Source organism: Bombina bombina, chromosome 10 (genome assembly GCF_027579735.1).
Source record: "Bombina bombina isolate aBomBom1 chromosome 10, aBomBom1.pri, whole genome shotgun sequence".
Taxonomy (NCBI): Eukaryota; Metazoa; Chordata; class Amphibia; order Anura; family Bombinatoridae; genus Bombina; species Bombina bombina.
The window spans coordinates 32088314-32115676 of record NC_069508.1 but is presented as its reverse complement, the minus strand read 5'-3'; the positions used below and the strand labels follow the sequence as shown (position 1 = coordinate 32115676).

General features: G+C 34.6%; 1 protein-coding gene across 2 annotated transcripts in view; it reads left to right on the top strand.

The window, feature by feature from the left end:
- Positions 1-27363, top strand: part of KYAT3 (kynurenine aminotransferase 3) — a 45070-nt gene that overhangs the window by 5121 nt on the left and 12586 nt on the right. The window contains exons 2-8 of one of the 2 annotated variants that reach the window (XM_053693923.1): positions 7046-7146; positions 12249-12307; positions 14662-14806; positions 16623-16772; positions 25061-25147; positions 25830-25955; positions 26450-26570. In XM_053693923.1, coding sequence (XP_053549898.1) covers positions 7048-7146; positions 12249-12307; positions 14662-14806; positions 16623-16772; positions 25061-25147; positions 25830-25955; positions 26450-26570 — 787 coding nt within the window. In that variant the 5' untranslated portion in view covers positions 7046-7047. The remainder of the gene's footprint in view (positions 1-7045; positions 7147-12248; positions 12308-14661; positions 14807-16622; positions 16773-25060; positions 25148-25829; positions 25956-26449; positions 26571-27363) is intronic. The other variant, XM_053693924.1, reaches the window with a different exon arrangement.

Sequence of the window (27363 nt, the reverse complement as noted above, 5' to 3'; positions counted from 1 at the left end):
AGGAGTTAATAGGTTAATTAGGTTTAATGCGATGTGGGGGTTTGGTGGTTTAGGGGTTAATTAGGGTTATTGCGATGTTGGGATTTGTCAGTTTAGGCATTAATAGGTTAATTAGGTTTATTGCGATGTGGGGGGTTGGCGGTTTAGGGGTTAATATTTGAATTATGTTATTTGTGGATTAGGGGTTAATTACTTTATTATTTTGCGATGTTGGCGGTATCAGTGTTTGTTAATACTTTGTGCGGGAGGTTAGTTTTTTTTTGTTATGCTTTGTGCAGGCTGTTTTTTTTTTTATTATTTTTTGCGGGCGGTTACGTGTTTTTTCGTTGTTTCGTGCGGGCGGTTGTATTTTTTTGTTGTTGTTTTTTTTTTTTTTTAAGACTTCTGCATCCTAGACTACATCCAGGTGGATTCCGAAAATGACAGGGTGGTGAAAGAATCCACTTCTTTCACCATCCTGCCATTTGTGGAATCCACTGGGATGCAGTTTTGCTGCATCCAGGTGGATTATTTTGGCTGCGAGCGCAGCCAACATTCCTTTGAGGATGCGTGCGCAACTGGCGACACCTACGGATGCGTTACAAACGCGATTTTTAGTGTAGAATACATTTTGATTTTTGAATTTGTCCTTTTTAAATTCCAATCAAATTGAAACCCCACGATAACTCATTATCACAAGGTTTCAATTGCATCTGTGTTGTGACAATACCTTGAATGGAGAAACGTTGATAGCAGTATTTCAGTTCATCAGAAAACATTTTTAAGCAGCGTTTTCCCAGGATGTTTTAGCAAACATAAATTTTGTCTGCGTGGCTTTCAATGTTAAGGTTACTGTACATGATCTGTTAGTAATAACTAAAATGTTTTTGGTTTAATAACTGTAAAAAAAGAGGTCAAATCACACTTTTAAATTATGCAAATTGCACACAATTTAAATATGGACACCACAATGTTAATTTATGATTTTAACAATATTTGAACTTTTTAAAATAAAATCTAATTATAAAAAATTAAAGTGTTAGGATTCAATTTTAATCAACTTTTCAATATATTTTATAGTTATCTAATTTGCTTCATTCTCTTGGTGTCATATTAACTCCTATGCCGCCAGATACCCACCGCAAGTACTAAACGAAATAAAATATTTTTATTTTATTTTCTAAGAAGTTTTTGAGTTAGATTTTGTTATTTTGGGGGGGTGGGGAGTTACTTGTATTGTAGAGGTGTTTTTTTTTAAATGTGAAAGAGCTGATCACTTTAGGGCAATGCCTTACAAAGAGCCCTTTTAAGGGCTATTGTTATTTTTTAGTGTTGGGGTTTAGGTGGCTTTTTTATTTTACAGGGAATGTAGTTTAGTGTTTATTATTATTATTATTATTATTATTATTATTATACTTTATTTATGAAGCGCCAACATATTCCGCAGTGCTCTCCATGGATACAATTCATTTAAATAAAACAATACAAGACTTGTAAGAGACAGGACAACATTTACAAACACATACAGGAGGAATTGAGGGCCCTATTCCCGTGGGAATTTACAATCTAGAAGGGAAGGAGGTTGAGAAACAGGAGGTGAGGACTGCAAGATTGAGAAAGATGTTAATACAGAGTTAGATGAGGGAAATGTTAGGTAAGTGAAATTCATTTATTATTGAGTTGGGTGGTAGGCTTCCCTGAACAGAAAAGTCTTCAGGGAGCATTTAAAGGAAGATAGATTAGGGCAAAGCCTGACGGCACGAGGGAGAGTGTTCCAGAGGGTAGGTGCTGCACAACAGAAGTCCTGCGGTCTAGCATGAGAGGAGGTGATAGTTGCAGATGCAAGGAGCAGGTCATTGTTGGATCTTTGTGGGCGGGCTGGAGTATACTTGTTTATTAGAGAGGATAGGTAGAGTGTGTTGGTGAGAGCTTTGTATGTAAGGGTGAGAATTTTGAATTTAATTCTGCTGTGAATAGGGAGCCAATGAAGGGACTCGCAGAGAGGTGCAGCAGATACAGAGCGACGGGAAAGGTTGATCAGCCTGGCAGAGGCATTTAGGATGGATTGAAGGGGGGAGAGGCTGGAAAGAGGAAGGCCAGTAAGTAGATTATGAGTAAGTGCTAGAGCAGCTTAAAAGGCTAGATGAGAATATACAAGTACAATTTATTAAAATAACAATGTAAAAACTAATAACATGGATCCATGTATAACAATACAATAAAAACAAAAGGGTACAGTCTAGCAGTGATATAGCATACCACAGAGTGTCTCTACGTTGGAGGTTATACCATAATATATATGTATATACCTCAGTAGCTCAAAACATAGGTGCGATTGTGAACCAAATGATGCCAAAAATAAATCACAATAATACAATCAAGAAACCTATAAATAAGGTGGCGAAAATTCCAGTGAAAATGGTGTGTGATAATGTTGAATTGTCAATCAAAAAATAGTAGTCCCATATAAGTCTAAATAAGTGTCCTCCAAACATCGTGAAGATGTGCTGATGGGAAAAAAAGGAAGAAAGTGTTGTGGTGTGTAGAAAAAATTCCAAGCTTCCAAATTTAAAATCCAAAACACAGTGTAAACAAGGGCGATGTGTAGAATGTCTGAAAGTTGTATCCAAGCTCAATGAAAAAGCTAAATCCAAAAAATCCAAAAGAAAAAAACAAAAAATGTGGGACCCACAAACTGTATATATATATATATATATATTAACAGAAATAGTGAAAAAATATATATATAAGTGAAAAAGAACCAAACAAAATCAGTAAAAAAGCAAAGTCACATATGCAAGAGTAGAGACTGGATGCTGGAGTCAACTACTCATAATAAAATCCTCAAAATGGTAAAAAATCCTAAAGGGAAAAAAGAGAAAACAAAATAGTGCAACACTGTATACAATAAACAATACAGGGAGTGCAGAATTATTAGGCAAGTTGTATTTTTGAGGATTAATTTTATTATTGAACAACAACCATGTTCTCAATGAACCCAAAAAACTCATTAATATCAAAGCTGAATAGTTTTGGAAGTAGTTTTTAGTTTGTTTTTAGTTATAGCTATTTTAGGGGGATATCTGTGTGTGCAGGTGACTATTACTGTGCATAATTATTAGGCAACTTAACAAAAAACAAATATATTCCCATTTCAATTATTTATTTTTACCAGTGAAACCATTATAACATCTCAACATTCACAAATATACATTTCTGACATTCAAAAACAAAACAAAAACAAATCAGTGACCAATATAGCCACCTTTCTTTGCAAGGACACTCAAAAGCCTGCCATCCATGGATTCTGTCAGTGTTTTGATCTGTTCACCATCAACATTGTGTGCAGCAGCAACCACAGCCTCCCAGACACTGTTCAGAGAAGTGTACTGTTTTCCATCCTTGTAAATCTCACATTTGATGATGGACCACAGGTTCTCAATGGGGTTCAGATCAGGTGAACAAGGAGGCCATGTCATTAGATTTTCTTCTTTATACCCTTTCTTGCCAGCCACGCTGTGGAGTACTTGGACGCGTGTGATGGAGCATTGTCCTGCATGAAAATCATGTTTTTCTTGAAGGATGCAGACTTCTTCCTGTACCACTGCTTGAAGAAGGTGTCTTCCAGAAACTGGCAGTAGGACTGGGAGTTGAGCTTGACTCCATCCTCAACCCGAAAAGGCCCCACAAGCTCATCTTTGATGATACCAGCCCAAACCAGTACTCCACCTCCACCTTGCTGGCGTCTGAGTCGGACTGGAGCTCTCTGCCCTTTACCAATCCAGCCACGGGCCCATCCATCTGGCCCATCAAGACTCACTCCTCATTTCATCAGTCCATAAAACCTTAGAAAAATCAGTCTTGAGATATTTCTTGGCCCAGTCTTGACGTTTCAGCTTGTGTGTCTTGTTCAGTGGTGGTCGTCTTTTGACTATTTTGAATGAAACGCTTGATTGTTCGATGATCACGCTTCAGAAGCTTTGCAATTTTAAGAGTGCTGCAACCCTCTGCAAGATATCTCACTATTTTTGACTTTTCTGAGCCTGTCAAGTCCTTCTTTTGACCCATTTTGCCAAAGGAAAGGAAGTTGCCTAATAATTATGCACACCTGATATAGGGTGTTGATGTCATTAGACCACACCCCTTCTCATTACAGAGATGCACATCACCTAATATGCTTAATTGGTAGTAGGCTTTCGAGCCTATACAGCTTGGAGTAAGACAACATGCATAAAGAGGATGATGTGGTCAAAATACTCATTTGCCTAATAATTCTGCACTCCCTGTAATGATGATTAAAAACATGCTCACCAGTATGCCAACGCGATTAGGCCTTTCTCAAGACTATACTGTATAAGTGAGTCTGGGAGCTTATATAGGGTAAGTGTGATTTATTAGCCTACTAGGAGTCTAGTCTGAAAGTAAGCTTAAGGCCCGCCCCCCCCATATAGCGCTCGGTCCACTCATCTCAATATCGGTAAGTAGGTTATTGCAGTAGTCAAGTCGGGAAATAACAAGGGAGTGGATTATTTGCTTTGTGGTGTTTGCGCTCAGAAAAGGGCGAATCTTGGAAATATTGTGTAGATGGTTGCGGCAGGATGTAGAAAGCGATTGGATATGAGGGACGAAGGATAGATTTGAGTGAAGTGTGACTCCGAGGCAGCGGACTTGGGGCGATGTGGAAATGGTGATGCCGTCAACAGGGATAGAGAAGTCACAAGTCGGCGTAGAGCTTGAGGGGGGGATTAGAAGGAGCTCAGTCTTGGACATGTTAATCTTTATGTGGTGAGAGGCCATCCAGGAAGAAATACCAGATAAGCAGTCGCTGACATGAGAAAGGACAGAGGGGGAGAGAGCAGGGGTGAAGAGGTAGATCTGGGTGTCATCAGCATAGAGGTGACTATGTGCAATGCATATTGTTTAAAAGCATTGTATATATCTATAGAGTAAAAGGTATTTTAAAGGGATACTAAACACACATTTTTCTTTCACGATTCAGATAGAGCAGCAATTTTAAGCAACTTTCTAATTTACTTCTATTTTCAAATTTTCTTTGTTCTCTTGCTATCTTTATTTGAAAAGCAGGAAACTAAGCTAAGGAGCCGGCCCATTCTTACTTCAACACCTGGGTAGTGCTTCATGATTGGTGGCTAAATCTAGCCACCAATCAGCAAGCGCTACCCATGGTTCTGAACCAAAAATGGTCCGGCTTCTAAGGTTACATTCCTGCTTTTCAAATAAAGATAGCAAGAGAAGGAAGAAAATGTGATAATAGGAGTAAATTAGAAAGTTGCTTAAAATTGCTGCTCTATTTGAATCATGAAAGAAAATAAATTGAGTTTTGTATCCCTTTAATGATGCTTTCTATTCTTTGAAACATAAATATATATTTATGTTTGAAATAATAGCAAGCAACCATTAAATCCATTTTAAGATATCTACAATGTACATGACAGTGCATATTTTGTCAAGGAGATAAGGTAAACACCGTAGGGCTGGCAAAACCTAGCGGGCTCCTGGAACTTAGCGCCGGACTGGAATTGAGCCCCGGTCCACTGCTTTTTAAAAGGGGTGCGATCGACCAGGGTGCAGGGGATCAAGTTGCCCTTATAGTATTTTGCCAGCAATTTGATGAGGCACCTAGGGATACCACTTGTTTGGGGGTGCTACCCTTCAAATCCGGTCCCCGATTCCTCCCAGAAACAAGTGGCAAGTTTTTATTTTTAGTCTTACTCTCCCTTTTAACCACAGTTTAATTCCCCAAAAATAATTTTGAATGAAATTGAAAACAGTTTAATTCCCCAAAAATAATTTTGAATGAAATTGAAACAATATTGCCCTACAACATCCATGACTTATTTTGCAAATTGTTGTATCCTACGTATGCTGAAAATTTTGCAGAATCATCTACATACTACATAGTGATTGCTTAGAACAGTGCACCTACTCATTTACAGCTAGCTGTAATTTGTCACAATAAACAGAGATAAGTTAAGTGAATAGTGTGTTAGCACAATGTGCAAATTATTCATAAAGTTTGAATGCTTTTAAAACTTTTTTTTTGTAAGCAGACATTTTTCAATTCAGGGGGTGTATAAAAATGACTGTCCCTTTACAGATATGGACAACTGCCTTTGCTTTATTGGTGGAGACACCTTGCAGATAACACTGATTTATTCTGGACAGGAATATACATTTTTTAAAATACATTTTAAATGTCCCCATTTAGATAAAACAAAGTTATAAAAAAGAACGACGCTAAAACAAGGAGACTGATGTTAAAAATATTAATTATGCCTATCAGCCAATGCCCATTAGCAGGAAGTGCCTATCAGCCAATGCCCATTAGCAGGAAGTGCCTATCAGCTAATGACCATTAGCACGCTATTATGCTGAACCATCTATCATCACAATAATTAGCATGGAAATTATGTGATATGCTTTGCTAGTATTTCTTCTAAGGTTAACGTGATGGTAAACATTCCACTTTTTACAATCAGATCCTCAATGTTGGTGATATTGTAATCACTTCTAATGAAGATGCGCTGTAACTTACTTTTTAATCTGCCATTCTAATACTGCCCGCAGGATCGGATTATAAAAAGTGGAAAGTTTACCATCACTTTAAAATTAAACTTGCATGATTCAGATAGAGCATGTCATTTTAAACAACTTTACGATTTACTTCTATGATATAATATGCTTTGTATTCTTGGTATCCTTTGTTGAAGAGTAATCCTAGTTAGACACATGAGCAGCATTTCTGGGAACTAGCTGAATACATCGGGTGAGCCAATGACATTAGGCATATGTGTGCAGCCACCAATTACTAGCTAGTTACCAGTATGTATGTAGGGTTACTGCTTAACAAAGGATACAGAGAGAACAAAGCAAATTTGATAATAGAAGTAAATTAGAAAGTTGTTTAGAATTGCTCTATCAGAATCATGAAATTTTGACTTTACTGACCCTTTTTAAAGCTTTGGGGAGAATATTTATTTTTACTACTGTTCTTGACTTCTGCGTTACCTAATGATGTGCTTATTATTATCGACCCATTCTGCAGGCATGCTGATCGCTTATCGTGCTGCTCGCTGCTTGTGGAATCGCTCACAGCTACTGAAGACTGTTAATTCTTCTCAATGTTTCCAATTTTCCACCTCTGCAGTATGTATTTCACAGAAAATGTTGCCAGCCGGGTGGCATTATAAAGTATCCGGGTGCGGGCAGTGTAATACTTCTTAATATTATAAAATTTTCTGCTATTCAAAGCACAGATTAGTTGCATAATTTAACATACATTTATTTAATGCTAGTTTGTGCATTAAACATTGAAACGTTTTAATAATAGCTCATTTTAGCTTAGCATTGGCTACAAGTTTAACTGGCTGGTCAGTAAAATCAGCTGGCTGGTGTGCCCATTAAAAAGGTCATGTGGGGGCATCAACAGTTTAAATTTAGTTCTGTTACTGAGGATAAATTATATTTTGGAACCTCAAATGTATCTACATTGGTCATTTCAATTATGTTCAGTGTTTTGGTACCAAATGTTTAGTTTGAAGATCCATGTTAAAGGAACATGAAAGTCCTAATTTTCTAATTGACTTTTATCATCAAAATTGCTTTGTTCTCTTCTAAGTTGAAAGCTAAACCTAAGTAGGCTCATATGCTAATGAAGGCCGCCTCTTATCTGAATGCATTTGACAGTTTTTCGCAGCTAGAGGGCGTTAGTTCATGTGTTTCATATAGATAACATTGTGCTCATGCACGTGGAGTTATTTAAGAGTCGGCACTGATTGGATAAAATGCCAGTCTGTCAAAAGAACTGAGATAAGGGGGCAGTCTTCAGATGCTTAGATACAAGATAATCACAGAGATAAAAAGTATATTAATATAACCGGTCTGGTTGTGCAAAACTGGGGAATGGTAAATAAAGGGATTATCTATCTTTTTAAAGAATAACATTTATATTATTAAATGTACTTTGTTCTCTTGGTATTCTTTGTCAAAAAGCATACCTAGGTAGGTGGTGTGTTCCAGTTTACAAGTTTAATAATGTAGGAGCAAGCACTTTGAAATACACTGTTGTGACTGTGGTTGGACCTCGATAAAACCAGGTCATAGAGGTGCAATCTTGTTTGAAGGTCTCCTAGGCAGATACAATGTTGCAAGGCAGCGGGTTTACAATTTACAGTTTCATTAAAGGTTCAGTCAACTCCAAAATTGTTATGGTTTACAGTGAAGGTCAACTTCACGTAACTGCCCCACGGCATCGAATAAACTTTGCAAAATGAGGGTGGGTTTAATTCTTAAATTTTTTTTATATTTTTTTTATTTTTAAAATGTTTACCTTTTTTGAGCGCTGTGACGATAAGCACAGCTCTCCCGCCCGACATTTTGTCAAATTGATTGACAGATGACGATTCTTCGGGAGAGTGGGCGGGCTGTGCATCCAGGTGTAGCCAATGCTGCTACAAGCGTGTCTACTCCACATGCCAAAACGAAAATAGAAATCCAAGCAATAGAGCGCACTGAAGGAAACAAGGATTCGTTCTTTTAAGAATCTTCATCTGTCAATCAATTTGACAAAATGTCGGGCGGGAGAGATGCGCTTATCGTCGGAGCGCTCAAAAGGTAAAAATTTAAAGTGAAGGTAAACTTTGATGAATGAAAGCCCATTTTTTTTAAATACTATTAAAAACAGGGGCACTTTCATTCATCAAAGTTTAGAAGGCAGCCGTTTTTATTAAAAACTTACCTTTGTTTTTTTCACAGCCAGACATCCAAAGCACTCCAGCCACCAGAAGAAATCTTTGTTAAAACACCTTTATTTTCATTAGTTGGGTCCAAAAGTTTACAGGAACAACGTTTCGAACCTACAATAGACTCTTAGTCATGTACCCTATTGTAGGTTCGAAACGTTGTACCTGTAAACTTTTGGACCCAACTAATGAAAATAAAGGTCTTTTAACAAAGATTTCTTCTGGTGGCTGAAGTGCTTTGGATTTATGACTATTTGGATTAACAAGTGTGCTGTTCTCTTCTCTTTTCTTTTTTTTTCTTTTTCACAGCCAGAGCAGCTTCCCCCACCCGGAGATCCTCTATTCACATGTCATCAATGACTAATTCAGCTTCCTCCAATCACGGCATGGCCTCAGGCAATGACTACCCTGGGGGGAAAGCCGTGATTGGAGGAAGCTGGATTAGTCATTGATGACGTGTGGGGGAAGCTACTCTGGCTGTGCAAAGAAAAGAGGTTAGTTTTTACTCAAAAAGGCTGCTTTGTAAACTTTGATGAATGAAAGTGCCCCTGTTTTTAATAGTATTTTTAAAAACGGGCTTTCATTCATCAAAGTTACCTTCACTTTAAAAAAATAATGAAATATAAAAAATTTTATGAATTAAACCCACCCTCATTTTGCAAAGTTTATCCAATGCCATGGGGCAGTTGCGTGAAGTTGACCTTCACTTTAAAGAGATAGATAACGCCTTTACTACCCATTCCCCAGCTTTGCACAACTAACACAGTTTTATTAATATACTTTATAACATTTAAACCTGTAAATTTCTACCTGTTTTGAAGCCACAACAGACAGCCTCTTATCACATGCTTTTTTATTTGCTTTTCACAACAGGAGACTAATAATTCATGTGAGTCATATAGATAACATTGTGCTCACACCCGTGGTTTGTGCACAACACAGCACTAATTGGCTAAAATGCAAGTCAATAGATAATAAATGAAGTCATGTGATCAGGGGGCTGTTAGAAAAGGCTTAGATACAAGGGGCTCTATTTAACAAGATCCGTATGGAGCTTGATGGCCCCTGTTTCTGGCGAGTCTGAAGACTCGCCAGAAACAGCAGTTATGAAGCAGCGGTCACAAAGACCGCTGCTCCATAACCTGTCCGCCTGCTCTGAGCAGGCGGACAGACATTGCCGCAATTCAACCCGATCGGGTTGATTGACACCCCCCTGCTGGTGGCCGATTGGTCGCGAGTCTGCAGGGGGCGGCGTTGCACCAGCAGCTCTTGTTAACTGCTGGTGCAATGCTGAATACGGCGAGCGCATTGCTCGCCGTATTCAGCGATGTCTGTCGGACCTGATGCGCACTGTCGGATCAGGTCAGACAGACATTGATAACTAGAGGCCATTGTAATCACAGAGGTAAAAAGTCTAATAATATAACAGTGTTGGTTATGCAAAACTTGGAATGGGTAATAAAGGGATTATCTATCTTTTTAAACAATAACGTTTTTTGAGCTGTAATGTTAAAATTTAGTATAATAAGATATTATTAGTCCTTTCCATAGAAACCCGTAGTCATCTTGTTTTAATAATGCACCAAAATGGGAACAGTTCTTCAACAAACAATAGAAATAAATATTGTAAAAACCAAACCAACAATACTTGAGAAAGTTTAAAAGTGACCATATCGCAATAGAAGATTTGTGCCCACTCTGCCCATCATGCCAACATACAACATGCATTCATAGGGTTTAGCAATGGTGCAGATTGCAATAGGTTCCTATGAAAGTCGTGACTGCGCAAAAACATTTTAAAAACAGATTTTGAAGACACCAGTACTATAAGTGACAAACAGTGCATGTTTGACTTAAAATCAAATGTTAAAATAAAAATTACAGACATGCGATTTGTAGATTGGTTTCCTGATGTGAGTATAGAAGTATGTCCTTTATGCCACCATACCTATGGCATTCATATGGTTAATCCATGTTGAGGATGGATTTGGATTTCAATAGGCTAATGTCATATGCAAATAAGAATTTCCCTTGCACATTGAAGGGGTAACAATACATGAATAAACCTTTTTTATACCTTAACAGAGGTGTCAATTGGATACTGTATCTTTTAGTTTCAGATAAACTGCCCGGTTTCTAGGAGCTTTTCTGTTGTAAAGTTGTTTTCGCAACTGCTGGTTTTTAGCAAGCAAATCCATTTTGCAATGTGATCACCCTAGAAACTTGACGACCAATGCAGATGGAAAACCAAAATCCGTTCGCCGAAAGATTGTGATAGAACCCAAAGTTATATACAAGCTATAGTGCAATAACAAATTACAGCATTTTATTTATGCACTTATGTCCCTTTAAGATAATTTAACTAAAAATAAAATCTGGTTTTAACAAATACCTTTACAAATGCGCTGTAGGGAAAATGTTTCTTGTATTTTATTTTTCCTTTTCATTAAAAAAAAAGCAGGATATTTACTTAATTGCAATTTTCATGAAGCATATTTTTGTCGTAATAACAAATATTTATTTAAAACAAAATAATCAACCACACAAATATATTTATTTTGTTTTAAGGTCACATAATTTTCTGAATTCAAATGTTAAACTATTTATATAAAGGAATTCAAGTTATCTGGAACCAGTTCTTTATTTTTAAATTAAAATCAAATGTTATAGCTGGAACTGTTAAAGGGATACTAAACCCACATTTTTTTCTTTCTAAGATTCAGATAGAGCATGCTAAATCTCTCTCACAACCGTTTTTTTCACACACAAACGCACACAGTCTCTTTTTAGCACACACATTCTCTATCACACACACGGGCCGATTTATCACAGCCGTATTGTGCCTAATGCTTCTTAACAGGAGTTAAGAATCGGTGGTCTTAAGACTGCTGCTCCTTAACTCGTCCGATGCATCTGAGTCTGCGTACATCAATCCGCCCAATCTCATACGATCTGGTTGAATGACACCCCCTGCTAGCAGCCGATTGGCCGCGAATGGGCAGGGGGCGGCATTGCACAAGCAGTTCACCAGAACTGCTTGGGCAATGATACATGCCAACAGCTTCCTCCAATCACGGCGTGGCCTCACGAGATGAACGCTCTAGGGTTCACGCCATGATTGGAGGAAGCCAGTTTAGTCATTGCTGACGTAAGTACAGAGGAGCTGCGGGCAGGGGATCGCCGATCTGGCTTTGCTGCAGAAAAAGAAAAAAAAATGTTGCAATGTAAAGTTTCATGAATAAAGTGCCCCTGTTTTTAAAAGTATATTCATGAAAGTTTACATTCACTTTAAGATGATGTAACAAACAATCGCCTAAAAATGAATCCATGGCATTCAACATGAAACTGTGTTCTCTGCCTGTCAGTTAGTTTGTCCAATTATTATAATGGAAAATGCTATAAATATGTTTCTAAATATATAATTCATTTGATAGTCCTGTAATCGCTGGTCTAGATCTCATTTTGCTGGATAATACACAACTAATTATTTAACTAATTCATTTTCAGATAATGTCCTCAAGACTTAAAAGCGCAAGACGCATCCATGGAATAGATGGCAATGTGTGGTAAGTGATTAGATATGTTTTTAGTAAGTGATTAGACTTGTGGTAAGTGCTAAGATATGTTTTTGGTAAGTGATTAGATGTGTTTTTGGTAAGTGATTAGACTTGTGGTAAGGTAAGTGATTAGATATGTTTTTAGTAAGTGATTAGACTTGTTGTAAGTGATTAGATGTGTTTTTGGTAAGTGATTAGACTTGTGGTAAGGTAAGTGATTAGATATATTTTTAGTAAGTGATTAGACTTGTAAGTGCTAAGATATGTTTTTGGTAAGTGATTAGACTTGTGGTAAGGTAAGTGATTAGATGTGTTTTTGGCAAGTGATTAGACTTGTGGTAAGGTAAGTGATTAGATGTGTTTTTAGTAAGTGATTAGACTTGTTGTAAGTGCTAAAATATGTTTTTGGTAAGTGATTAGACTTGTGGTAAGGTAAGTGATTAGATGTGTTTTTGGTAAGTGATTATACTTGTGGTAAGGTAAGTGATTAGACTTGTGGTAAGGTAAGTGATTAGATGTGTTTTTGGTAAGTGATTATACTTGTGGTAAGGTAAGTGATTAGATGTGTTTTTGGTAAGTGATTAGATGTGATTAGACGTGTGGTAAGTGATTAGATGTGTTTTTGGTAAGTGATTAGACTTGTGGTAAGGTAAGTGATTCGATGTGTTTTTGGTAAGTGATTCGATGTGTTTTTGGTAAGTGATTAGATGTGTTTTTGGTAAGGTAAGTGATTAGACGTGTGGTAAGTGATTAGATGTGTTTTCGGTAAGTGATGAGACCTGTGGTAAGTGATTAGATGTGTTTTTGGTAAGTGATTAGATGTGTTTTTGGTAAGTGATAAGATGTGTTTTTGGTAAGGGATTAGACGTGTTTGTGGTAAGGGATTAGACGTGTTTGTGGTAAGGGATTAGACGTGTGGTGAGTGATTAGACGTGTGTGTGGTAAGGGATTAGACGTGTTTGTGGTAAGGGATTAGACGTGTTTGTGGTAAGGGATTAGACGTGTGGTGAGTGATTAGACGTGTGTGTGGTAAGGGATTAGACGTGTGTGTGGTAAGGGATTAGACGTGTTTGTGGTAAGGGATTAGACGTGTTTGTGGTAAGGGATTAGACGTGTTTGTGGTAAGGGATTAGACGTGTTTGTGGTAAGGGATTAGACGTGTTTGTGGTAAGGGATTAGACGTGTTTGTGGTAAGGGATTAGACGTGTTTGTGGTAAGGGATTAGACGTGTGGTGAGTGATTAGACGTGTGTGTGGTAAGGGATTAGACGTGTTTGTGGTAAGGGATTAGACGTGTTTGTGGTAAGGGATTAGACGTGTTTGTGGTAAGGGATTAGACGTGTTTGTGGTAAGGGATTAGACGTGTTTGTGGTAAGGGATTAGACGTGTTTGTGGTAAGGGATTAGACGTGTTTGTGGTAAGGGATTAGACGTGTTTGTGGTAAGGGATTAGACGTGTTTGTGGTAAGGGATTAGAGAGGCTGCTGAAATTAGAAATCTGATTATTCGGATAATAATTCTTGCAATATAATTTATTTGTGTGAATAAGCGAGAAAATTGTCTGTTACGTTTTTGCGGGGCGAAAGTTATAATATGCTAGAGTCAGTAATGCAAAAATGACATGAAAGTATAATGAACTATATGAAAAGTAAATGAATGTATGATCTCCTTATCCCTTAAAACCCCTGAATTACATTATCAGACTCCATACATTTAAAGGATAATGAAAGTGCAATCAAACTCATGATTAAAGGGACGCTATATTTTAAATTAAACGGTCATGGTTCAGATAGAGTACACACTTTTGAACAACTTTCTAATTTAGTTCTATGATCAATTTGTATTTGTTCTCTTGTTATCTTTTGTTGAACAGCAGGGATGTATGCAGTTTTGCAAGAATGTTTTCCATTAGCAAGAGCACTAGATGTTTTGCAAGAATGTTTTCCATTAGCAAGAGCACTAGATGGCAGCCGTTTTGCAAGAATGTTTTCCATTAGCAAGAGCACTAGATGTTTTGCAAGAATGTTTTCCATTAGCAAGAGCACCAGATGGCAGTATTATTTCCTGGCATGTAGTGCTGCAGATGCTACCTAGGTATCTCTTCAACAAAGAATATCATGGGAACGAAGCAAATTTGATAATAGAAGTAAACTGGAAACTGTTTTTTTTTTTAATGTTATGCTCTGTCTGAATCACAAAAGAACAGTTTAGGATTTCATATCTCTTTAATTCAGTTTGATCATCTCTGGGTGTTACAGTATCACACGTCAATAAATCTGTATCTGATACAAGCAAAGCTTGACTACTTTATAACTGATTAGCTAAAGGTGTGATCCCTTTTAAAACCTTTGTTTTATTTTTACAGGGTTGAATTTACAGCACTCGCTGCAGATCCCACCGTTGTTAATCTGGGGCAGGGATTTCCGGATATATCTCCTCCGTCCTATGTTAAAGAAGGCCTGGCTAAAGCAGCCGCCGTGGATAAACTGAATCAGTACACACGTGGCTTTGTAAGTTGTGATGCAAATGTGAAGTTAAAGAATAAAGACAGAGGAGCAATATTTTGTTTAAAAAATGGATATGGAAGTCAAAATTAAACTTTGATAATTCAAATAGAAAGTACAATTTAATGGATTCAAAATCTAAACAAAAATCTTTGGTACATCAGACAGAATTTTCTGATTTACTTCTATTTTCAAATTTGCTTCATTTTCATGATATTCTATAATAAGATACCTAGGTAGGTACCGTGCATATGTGTGGCGCACTACACTGCTGCCATCTAGTGCTCTTGCAGATGTATAAGATTCTTGTTACGCTGCTGCCATCTAGTGCTCTTCCAGATGTATAACCTTCTTGTTACACTGCTGCCATCTAGTGCTCTTGGTGATGTATAACGTTCTTGTTACACTGCTGCCATCTAGTGCTCTTGCAGAGGTATAACGTTCTTGTTACACTGCTGCCATCTAGTGCTCTTGCAGAGGTATAAAGTTCTTGTTACACTGCTGCCATCTAGTGCTCTTGCAGAGGTATAACGTTCTTGTTACACTGCTGCCATCTAGTGCTCTTGCAGAGGTATAACGTTCTTGTTACACTGCTGCCATCTAGTGCTCTTGCAGAGGTATAACGTTCTTGTTACACTGCTGCCATCTAGTGCTCTTGCAGAGGTATAACGTTCTTGTTACACTGCTGCCATCTAGTGCTCTTGCAGAGGTATAACGTTCTTGTTACACTGCTGCCATCTAGTGCTCTTGCAGAGGTATAACGTTCTTGTTAAAGTGCTGCCATCTAGTGCTCTTGCAGAGGTATAACGTTCTTGTTACACTGCTGCCATCTAGTGCTCTTGCAGAGGTATAACGTTCTTGTTACACTGCTGCCATCTAGTGCTCTTGCAGAGGTATAACGTTCTTGTTACACTGCTGCCATCTAGTGCTCTTGCAGAGGTATAACGTTCTTGTTAAAGTGCTGCCATCTAGTGCTCTTGCAGAGGTATAACGTTCTTGTTAAACTGCTGCCATAAAGTGCATCTGAGTCTACTTACCTGCTTTTCATCAAGGGAAACCAACAGAACAAAGGAAATTTGATTAAAAAAAGTCAAATGGAAACTTTTTAAAAATTGTATGCTATGTCTAAATAATGCAAGAAAAAAAAATTGGTTTATTGTCCCTTTTTTTTTCTTGTTATCCTTAAAGGGACATTAAACCCCATTTTTTTTTCTTTCATTATTCAGATAGAGAATACAATTTTAAAAAACATTCCGATTTACGTTATCTAATTTGCTTCCTTCTTTATATATCCTTTGTTGAAGAAATAGCAATGCACATGGGTGAGCCAATCACACGAGGCGTTTTTGTGCAGCCTCCAATCAGCAGCTACTGAGCTAGATTTGCTTTTCAGGAAAGGATATCAAGAGAATAAAGCAAATTAGAAAATTGTTTAAAATTGTATGTTCTTTCTAAATCCTGAAAGAACAAATTTGGGTTTTATGTCCCATTTAATGTAGCTACTTTCCATGAACACATACTGAAGTAGCCTCAGGAGCGTGCACGTCTCTTGAGCACTATATGACAACAGAGTTTGCAATAGTGTTTGTAACAATGTTATATCTATAGTGCTGTAAAGATATGCAGCCCCGAGATCTACCTCAGTATGCTTTCATGGAAATATGCCAAGTTTCAGCTAAGGGTATCAAGAAAAATAGGAAAACTGGAGAGTTTTTAAATTGTGTGCTGTATCTGAATCATTTAAGTTTAATTTTGTCTTCCGTATCCTTTTAATATCAGATGATGTAATATAAGTAAGTCACATTGGTGTTTGTCATTACAGGGCCACCCGCCGCTGGTTGATGCGTTGTCTCAGGTTTATTCAAGAGTAAGTGAGCATAAGATCGATCCCAACAAGGAAATCCTTGTGACCGTCGGGGCTTATGGGTCCCTCTTCAGCGCAATACAAGGACTTATTGAAGAAGGCGATGAGGTGAGTCTTTCTAACTTGTAATGTGCTCACACGGGACATAATTTAAAGTCAGATTTTGTATATATGCACAGTATTTGCAATTAGGCACCTGATCACAAACTATATATCTATAACATAATTATTTTATAATCACCTTTTACTGATCTGTTAGCACAATGTATTAATTGTGATTGGTCCATAGATTTAACGCTTAAAAACCTTCTTCACAATGATTATTTAACTTTCTCTTACTTCAACCAATCGGAGACCAGATGTAAATCGGCTCCTGCACTGATCTAAGCATTGCAGATCATTAAAGGGACTGACTGCTACATAACAGCTTTAAAAAGTATTGTATAGTTTTTTTTGTTTTTTAATATCAAGATTGTTGCCATGTGTGCTGTGCCACACTCTGGGCTATATGGGTACTTACAAATAGGAATGCCCTGTGCTCTATGCATGGAACATACCAATTAGCTTTTCCCTGTGCATTACAAAGGGCCTTTCATTACTCTGCTGGAGCTGCATAACCCCAACTTACTATTGAGCCTCATGTCCCTGTAATATGAAGCATTGCTCATTATTCAGAAGCGCTCAATAAACCCCAGCATGCTCGACTCTGTGTATATTTATTCCAGCAGGACTGGATGAAGTAAATTACAGAAAAAAGCAGGCAGAACTTCTGACTTGATTTGCTTTTCTTACAGTGCATAATTAAACATTTAGTGCCAGATTACAAGTGGAGGGCTAACGTTTGCGTACAAGCGATAAGGGGTTTATTGCGGGTGTTTTCGCGAGTCGTGTTTACCGCTGGCATTATGAGTTCACTTGAGCACAATCGCGATTTTCGCTTCAATGATTACCACGTCCTCAGAGCCCTACATTACAAAGTACTGTTACACTCATAATAACACTGTCTAATAAATATACATTACACAGTACAGTTACACTGAAAACACGGTCTAATAAATATACATTACACAGTACAGTTACACTGAAAACACGGTCTAATAAATATACATTACACAGTACAGTTACACTGATAATAACCCTTTCTAATAAATATACATTACACAGTATAGTTCCACTCATAATAACACTATATAATAAATATAACACAGTACAGTTACTTATAATAACACTATCTAATAAAATACATTACACAGTACAGTTACACTATCTAATAAATATGTATTACATAGTACAGTTACACTCATAATAACACTATCTAATAAAAATACATTACAGTACAGTTACACTCAAAACAACAATGTCTAATAAATATACATTACACAGTACAGTTACACTGATAACACTGTCTAATAATATACATTACACAGTACAGTTACACTCATAATAAAACTATCTAATAAATATACATTACACAGTACAGTTACTCATAATAACACTATTTAATAAAAATACATTACACAGTACAGTTACACTCCTAATAACACTATCTAATAAATATACATTACACAGTATAGTTACACTAATAACACTTTCTAATAAATATACATTACACAGTACAGTTACACTCATAATAACACTAGCTAATAAATATACATTACACAGTATAGTTACACTAATAATAACACTTTCTAATAAATATACATTACACAGTACAGTTACACTAATAATAACACTTTCTAATAAATATACATTACACAGTACAGTTACACTTATAATAACACTATTTAATAAAAATACCTTACACAGTACAGTTACACTCATAATAACACTATCTAATAAATATACATTACACAGTATAGTTACACTAATAACACTTTCTAATAAATATACATTACACAGTACAGTTACACTTATAATAACACTAGCTAATAAATATACCTTACACAGTACAGTTACACACATAATAACACTGTCTAATAAATATACATTACATAGTGCAGTTACACTCATAATAACACTGTCTAATAAATATACATTACACAGTACAGTTACAAACAACACTGTCTAATAAATATACATTACACAGTACAGTTACACTCATAATAACACTATCTAATAAATATACATTACACAGTACAGTTACACTCATAATAACACTATCTAATAAATATACATTACACAGTACAGTTACACTCATAATAACACTATCTAATAAATATACATTACACAGTACAGTTTACATTACACAGTACAGTTACACTCATAATAACACTATCTAATAAATATACATTACACAGTACAGTTACACTCATAATAACACTATCTAATAAATATACATTACACAGTACAGTTACACTCATAATAACACTATCTAATAAATATACATTACACAGTACAGTTACACACCTAACACTGTCTAATAAATATACATTACACAGTATAGTTACACTAATAACACCATCTAATAAATATACATTACACATTACAGTTACACTCATAATAACACTATCTAATAAATATACATTACACAGTACAGTTACACTCATAATAACACTATCTAATAAATATACATTACACAGTACAGTTACACTCATATTAACACTATCTAATAAATATACATTACACAGTACAGTTACACTCATATTAACACTATCTAATAAATATACATTACACAGTACAGTTACACTCATAATAACACTATCTAATAAATATACATTACACAGTACAGTTACACTCATAATAACACTATCTAATAAATATACATTACACAGTACAGTTACACTCATAATAACACTAGCTAATAAATATACATTACACAGTATAGTTACACTAATAATAACACTTTCTAATAAATATACATTACACAGTACAGTTACACTAATAATAACACTTTCTAATAAATATACATTACACAGTACAGTTACACTTATAATAACACTATTTAATAAAAATACCTTACACAGTACAGTTACACTCATAATAACACTATCTAATAAATATACATTACACAGTATAGTTACACTAATAACACTTTCTAATAAATATACATTACACAGTACAGTTACACTTATAATAACACTAGCTAATAAATATACCTTACACAGTACAGTTACACACATAATAACACTGTCTAATAAATATACATTACATAGTGCAGTTACACTCATAATAACACTGTCTAATAAATATACATTACACAGTACAGTTACAAACAACACTGTCTAATAAATATACATTACACAGTACAGTTACACTCATAATAACACTATCTAATAAATATACATTACACAGTACAGTTACACTCATAATAACACTATCTAATAAATATACATTACACAGTACAGTTACACTCATAATAACACTATCTAATAAATATACATTACACAGTACAGTTACACACATAACACTGTAATAAATATACATTACACAGTACAGTTACACTCATAATAACACTATCTAATAAATATACATTACACAGTACAGTTACACTCATAATAACACTATCTAATAAATATACATTACACAGTACAGTTACACTCATAATAACACTATCTAATAAATATACATTACACAGTACAGTTACACACCTAACACTGTCTAATAAATATACATTACACAGTATAGTTACACTAATAACACCATCTAATAAATATACATTACACATTACAGTTACACTCATAATAACACTATCTAATAAATATACATTACACAGTACAGTTACACTCATAATAACACTATCTAATAAATATACATTACACAGTACAGTTACACTCATATTAACACTATCTAATAAATATACATTACACAGTACAGTTACACTCATATTAACACTATCTAATAAATATACATTACACAGTACAGTTACACTCATAATAACACTATCTAATAAATATACATTACACAGTACAGTTACACTCATAATAACACTATCTAATAAATATACATTACACAGTACAGTTACACTCATATTAACACTATCTAATAAATATACATTACACAGTACAGTTACACAGTTAATAACACCATCTAATAAATATACATTACACAGTACAGTTACACTCATAATAACACTATCTAATAAATATACATTACACAGTACAGTTACACACATAACACTGTCTAATAAATATACATTACACAGTACAGTTACACTCATAATAACACTATCTAATAAATATAACACAGTACAGTTACACTCATAATAACACTATCTAATAAATATACATTACGCAGTACAGTTACATACATAACACTATCTAATAAATATACATAACACAGTACAGTTACACTCATAATAACACTATCTAATAAATATAACACAGTACAGTTACACTCATAATAACACTATCTAATAAATATACATTACACTATACAGTTCCACTCATAATAACAATATCTAATAAATATACATTACACAGTACAGTTACACACATAATAACACTATCTAATAAATATACATTACACTATACAGTTACACTCATAATAACACTATCTAATAAATATACATTACGCAGTACAGTTACACTCATAATAACACTATCTAATAAATATACATTACACTATACAGTTCCACTCATAATAACAATATCTAATAAATATACATTACACAGTACAGTTACACACATAATAACACCATCTAATAAATATACATTACACAGTACAGTTACACACATAATAACACCATCTAATAAATATACATTACGCAGTACAGTTACACTCATAATAACACTGTCTAATAAATATACATTACACAGTACAGTTACACACATAATAACACCATCTAATAAATATACATTACACAGTACAGTTACACACATAATAACACCATCTAATAAATATACATTACACAGTACAGTTACACACATAATAACACCATCTAATAAATATACATTACATAGTGCAGTTACACTCATAATAACACTGTCTAATAAATATACATTACACAGTACAGTTACACACAACACTGTCTAATAAATATACATTACACAGTACAGTTACACTCATAATAACACTATCTAATAAATATACATTACACAGTACAGTTACACTCATAATAACACTATCTAATAAATATACATTACACAGTATAGTTACACTCATAATAACACTATCTAATAAATATACATTACACAGTACAGTTACACTCATAATAACACTATCTAATAAATATACATTACACAGTACAGTTACACTCATAATAACACTATCTAATAAATATACATTACACAGTACAGTTACACTCATAATAACACTATCTAATAAATATACATTACACAGTACAGTTACACTCATAATAACACTATCTAATAAATATACATTACACAGTATAGTTACACTAATAACACCATCTAATAAATATACATTACACAGTACAGTAACACTCATAACACCATCTAATAAATATACATTACACAGTACAGTTACACTCATAATAACACTATCTAATAAATATACATTACAAAGTACAGTTACACTCATAATAACACTATCTAATAAATATACAATACACAGTACAGTTATACACATAATAACACTATCTAATAAATATACATTACACATTACAGTTACACACATAACACCATCTAATAAATATACATTACAAAGTACAGTTACACACATAATAACACTATCTAATAAATATACATTACACAGTACAGTTACACTCATAATAACACTATCTAATAAATATACATTACACAGTACAGTTACACTCATAATAACACTATCTAATAAATATACATTACAAAGTACAGTTACACTCATAATAACACTATCTAATATACATTACACAGTACAGTAACACACATAACACTATCTAATAAATATACATTACACAGTACAGTTACACGTATAATAACACTATCTAATAAATATACATTACACAGTACAGTAACACACATAATAACACTATCTAATAAATATACATTACACAGTACAGTAACACACATAATAACACTATCTAATAAATATACATTACACAGTACAGTAACACACATAATAACACTATCTAATAAAAATGATTATAAGATATTGCACAAAAAAGTTATAAAGGTTTAAAGATATGGGATATCAGGTGTTAGAGAAAAAAGGCAGGCAAAGGGCTTTAACGTAGAGATGATAGATACATATTCATGTCTAAAGATGTGTGTGTTCACATATATATGTATTTATATAGTATATTATGTATTTACAGACATATATACACTTATAAACAGATATATATTGTACCAAAATACTATCAGATGCATGTAGAAATATGTATTTATGAATAAATAGAACATTGGAATAAGAAATATTCATATTTTTCTGTGGGGTTTGAAACTGTTGTCGCTCACATGCTAACCATAGTGCAATTAATGCACGGGCAGGAGTGTTAAATAGTGCTCCGCTAGTAATCTGATATTTATTGGGGATTAATTTTCTGTTTACCTTTAAACATTATTATATTAAAGGGACAGTAAACACCAGAATTTTTGTTGCTTAAAAAGGTAGATAATCCCTTTATTACCCATTCCCCAATTTTGCATAACCAACACAGTTATAATAATATACTTTTTACCTCTGTGATTACCTTGTATCTAAGCCTCTGCAGACTATTATTTCAGTTCTTTTGACAGACTTGCATTTTTAGCCAATCAGTGCTGACTCCTAGGAGCTTCACGTGCCTGAGCTCAATGTTATCTATATGAAACACATGAACTAACACCCTCTAGTGGTGAAAAACTGTCAAAATGCTTTCAGATTAGAGGCAGTCTTCAAGGTCTAAGAAATTAGCATATGAACCTCCTAGATTTAGCTTTCAACTAAGAATACCAAGAGAACAAAGCAAAATTAGTAATAAAAGTAAATTGTAAAGTTGTTTACAATTACATGCCCTATTTAAATCATGAAAGATTTTTTTTTTACTTTACTGTCCCCTTAATGAATGGCCAGATCTGAAATCCCTGCACAATTACTTTGTTCATAATGGAAAGCTGTAAGGGGATATATCCCAAGACCATGGTTGTTAAAGGGATGTGAACGGCTTCATAGGTCAGATTGCATGTTCAATTTTCAGTTTACTTCTTGTATCAAATTGACTTTGTTCTCTTGAAATCTTTTGTTGATAAGTATACATTAGTAGGCTCAGGAGCAGCAATACATTATACTGGGTGCTAGCAGATGATTGGCGGCAATATACAAGACTCTTGTCATTTGCTCAGCTATTTCCTTTATAGGGGTCAAAACACTGTTTTATATACAAGCAATAGTGCAATAATAAAAAGCTCTTAATATATTACAGCATTTTCTTTTTGCACTTCTATGTCCCTTTTAACTCTAGAAAACTCAATAGACACACATTTTTAACGTCCCCTACCATACCACAGAATGATTACGCTTCTGATTTATTGATTTGTTGTTTATTCACCGATTAAATATAAATGATCGTCTTCTTGAGGATGTGGGAACCATCCCCTCAGTCAGTAAATCCTACCAGACTGTTTTACAAGCTGTAGTTAGGACTGTGTCTCATCCTTATTTGTGAATGTGTTTCCTGTAAGTGGCTGAGGTTTATCCCTATGTTGTTATTCAGTGGTTTCGGTATTGCACGGATAATTCACTGATCCAGAGGTAGGAATATTGCAAATTTCTGTTTTCTTGATTATCAATCGTAAAGCCACTTTACTAAAGGGACAGTCTAATCAAAATTAAACTTTCATTATTCAGATAGGACATGTAATTTTAATGAACTTTCCAATTTACTTTTATCATCAAATTTGCTTTTTTTCTCTTGGTATTCTTAGTTGAAACTAAACCTAGGCAGACTTGTATGCTAATTTCTAAACGCTCGAGGGCCGCCCCTTATCACAGGGTTTTTAAATCTCTTTTCATCACAAAGAGACAGAAAGTACACGTGGGCCATATAGATAACACTGTGTTCAGGCACAGGGAGTTATTTAAGATTCAGCACAACACAGCACTAATTGGCTAAAATGCAAGTCAATAGATAATAGTCATGTGATCAGGGGGCTGGAAGAAGGTTCCTAGATACAAGGTAATCACAGAGGTAAAAAGTACATTAATATAACTGTGTTGGTTATGCAAAACTGGGGAATGGGTAATAAAGGGATTATCTATCTTTTAAAACAATAACAATTCTATGGTAGACTGTCCCTTTATTAACTTAGTGACGTGTCATTTATGCTGTATTGCACTGAAAATGTAAAATGGATACTATATATATATATATATATATATATATATATATATATATATATATATATATATATATATATATATATGTGTAGAGTAATTCACAACACATTTATTAAAATATTAATAATGATACCATGTTACAAGATATTTGTCCATATATTGAATTTGTTTCCCTTTTTTCTCTCCATTGTCTAATGTAGGTGATAATAATTGAGCCATTTTATGATTGTTATGACCCTATGGTGAAAATGGCCGGAGCAACTCCTGTTTCAATTCCACTGCGATATGTGAGTATATCTTAGACGTAGCTAAGTCTGCAAATGTACTTGTATATCACTAGATTATTGTGTTTGATCGTATTACATGACTCTGGGGCAATACATCTCACAAAGGACCTGAAACCACGAGCTAAGATATGATTTTAAACAAAACAAAATTGTTGCAATTATCCCTAATTGTTGTAGACCCTATTTTGTTTTTCGCAATTTTATATCAAGATAAAATTAATTGAATTCTAGTCAAGGATAAAAACTTATTGTATCAAATTGTATTCTTATTGTTAAAGGGATATTGTACACTATATTTTTATTTGTATAAACGTTTTGTAGATGATCCATTTATATAGCCCACCTGGGAGTGTTTTTGTAACAATGTATGGTTTTGCTTATTTTTTTTTTAATAACATTGTGCTGATTTTCAAACTCCTAACCAAGCTCCAAAGTATCAGATGTAGACCCAGGTCTACAGAGTCGTGCTGCTATTGTTTGTGTAATGGATCTTTTTATAGGCAGGGAAGGGGGGTCTGCTCTTCCTGCTTTCTCATCCCCTTTCAGTGGGTGTCTCAGCCTAACCTCATCAACAGTACTAAACTGGGAGATTCTAAGTGTTTAAAAGGTTTTATACTGGATTTTTAGTTCAGTATCTGTGCATATAGACTATGCATTATTCTGATATATGTTTAATCCACAGAAAGATAATGGCAGAAGCACAATATCAAGTGCAGATTGGTCCTTGGATTCTGGGGAACTAGCCAGTAAATTCAGTAAAAGAACCAAAGCTATTATACTGAACACTCCCAACAACCCAATGGGAAAGGTGAGGATGTTTGTGTGCCTGTTGTATGTGCGCTTAATATCGTCTTCTCCCTTTGTACAAACAGATCCGGAATGTTAGTGATATTTTAGATAGTTTAATTCATCAGTTGTAATGAAGCTATAAATTTCTTTCTAATGTGGCGCTGAAATTCAAATACTGTGCGCTCCGGCCGCTCACTTCAAAAGTAAACATAACAGTTTGAACTGTTCTCCAATCGATGCTCTAGCTACAAAAAAAAATGGTGTGAGTGCCGTATGGCTACAGCGCTGATTGGAGAACAGTTCAAACTGTTAGCTCCACAAACAAAATTACTTTTGAAGTGAGTGGCCGGAGCACAGGGTATTAGAATTTCATATCTACATTAAAAAGTAAGTTAAAGTGCATGTCATTACAACTGATAAATTAAACTCCATCTAAAATATTAACTTTCCGGATCTGTTTATACAAAGGGTAAAGTTTACCATTACTTTAACTGCCTGATTTCTGTCTTGTAGGTATATACTAAAGAAGAACTGCAAGTAATTGCTGATCTGTGTATTAAATACGACACACTATGCATCAGTGATGAGGTTTACGAATGGATTATATACCCTGGAAATAAACATGTTAAAATAGGTAAAAAAAAAAAAATTGCTACAAAAGTACTAACATTACAATTTAAAAAATATATTAACATGAAATGTTTTTGCTACAGTGTTATTGTTAAAAACAGATGAGAAAACATAGTTGTTAGCGGTGTGATCTACAGTGACATAACCTATTATTCCCTTGCACTTTCATAAAACCATATTTAAATGTACTCCAAAATGTTTTACCATATGAAAGGACAGCTGTGGTCGCATAGAAACAGGTTACATTTTTTTTACATGAAAAGAGAAATGTAAATTATAAGCTTCTTAATTTTAAATTTCAACTAATACAGCTGTATCACTTGTGTACATCATACGAATGCTCATTTGGTGATAGAAACTTCTTGCTAATGTTCATTGGTTGATAGTTGATTCCTGTTACTGTTCATTGGGTGATAGATACTTCCTGCTAATTTTCACCTAGAAGCCATTTTAAGTACACAGCCGGTCTGTGAGTAAGAATCTTACTGGGTGATAAGGAAAAGTCCCATAGTTCTATTTGTTGATATTGATAAGCCCTTTAAAAAAAAAAGTAAAAAATATTAAAATGCCTGTGTTGAAGTGCAACAAATAATGAAAAATAGTTTTAATTCCTTTGTAAAGTATTCCTGTTTGGAGTAGGAGGTAGGCTGGGTATAGCTTTGCTCATTAGACCTACAGTATGTACACCGACCACACTGGCTTATACGCTAGTTTTGTACGCTGTACATTTATATTACTGATTAGTATTGGCATAACACAGTGTTTATATGATGTTATATATATATATATGTATATGT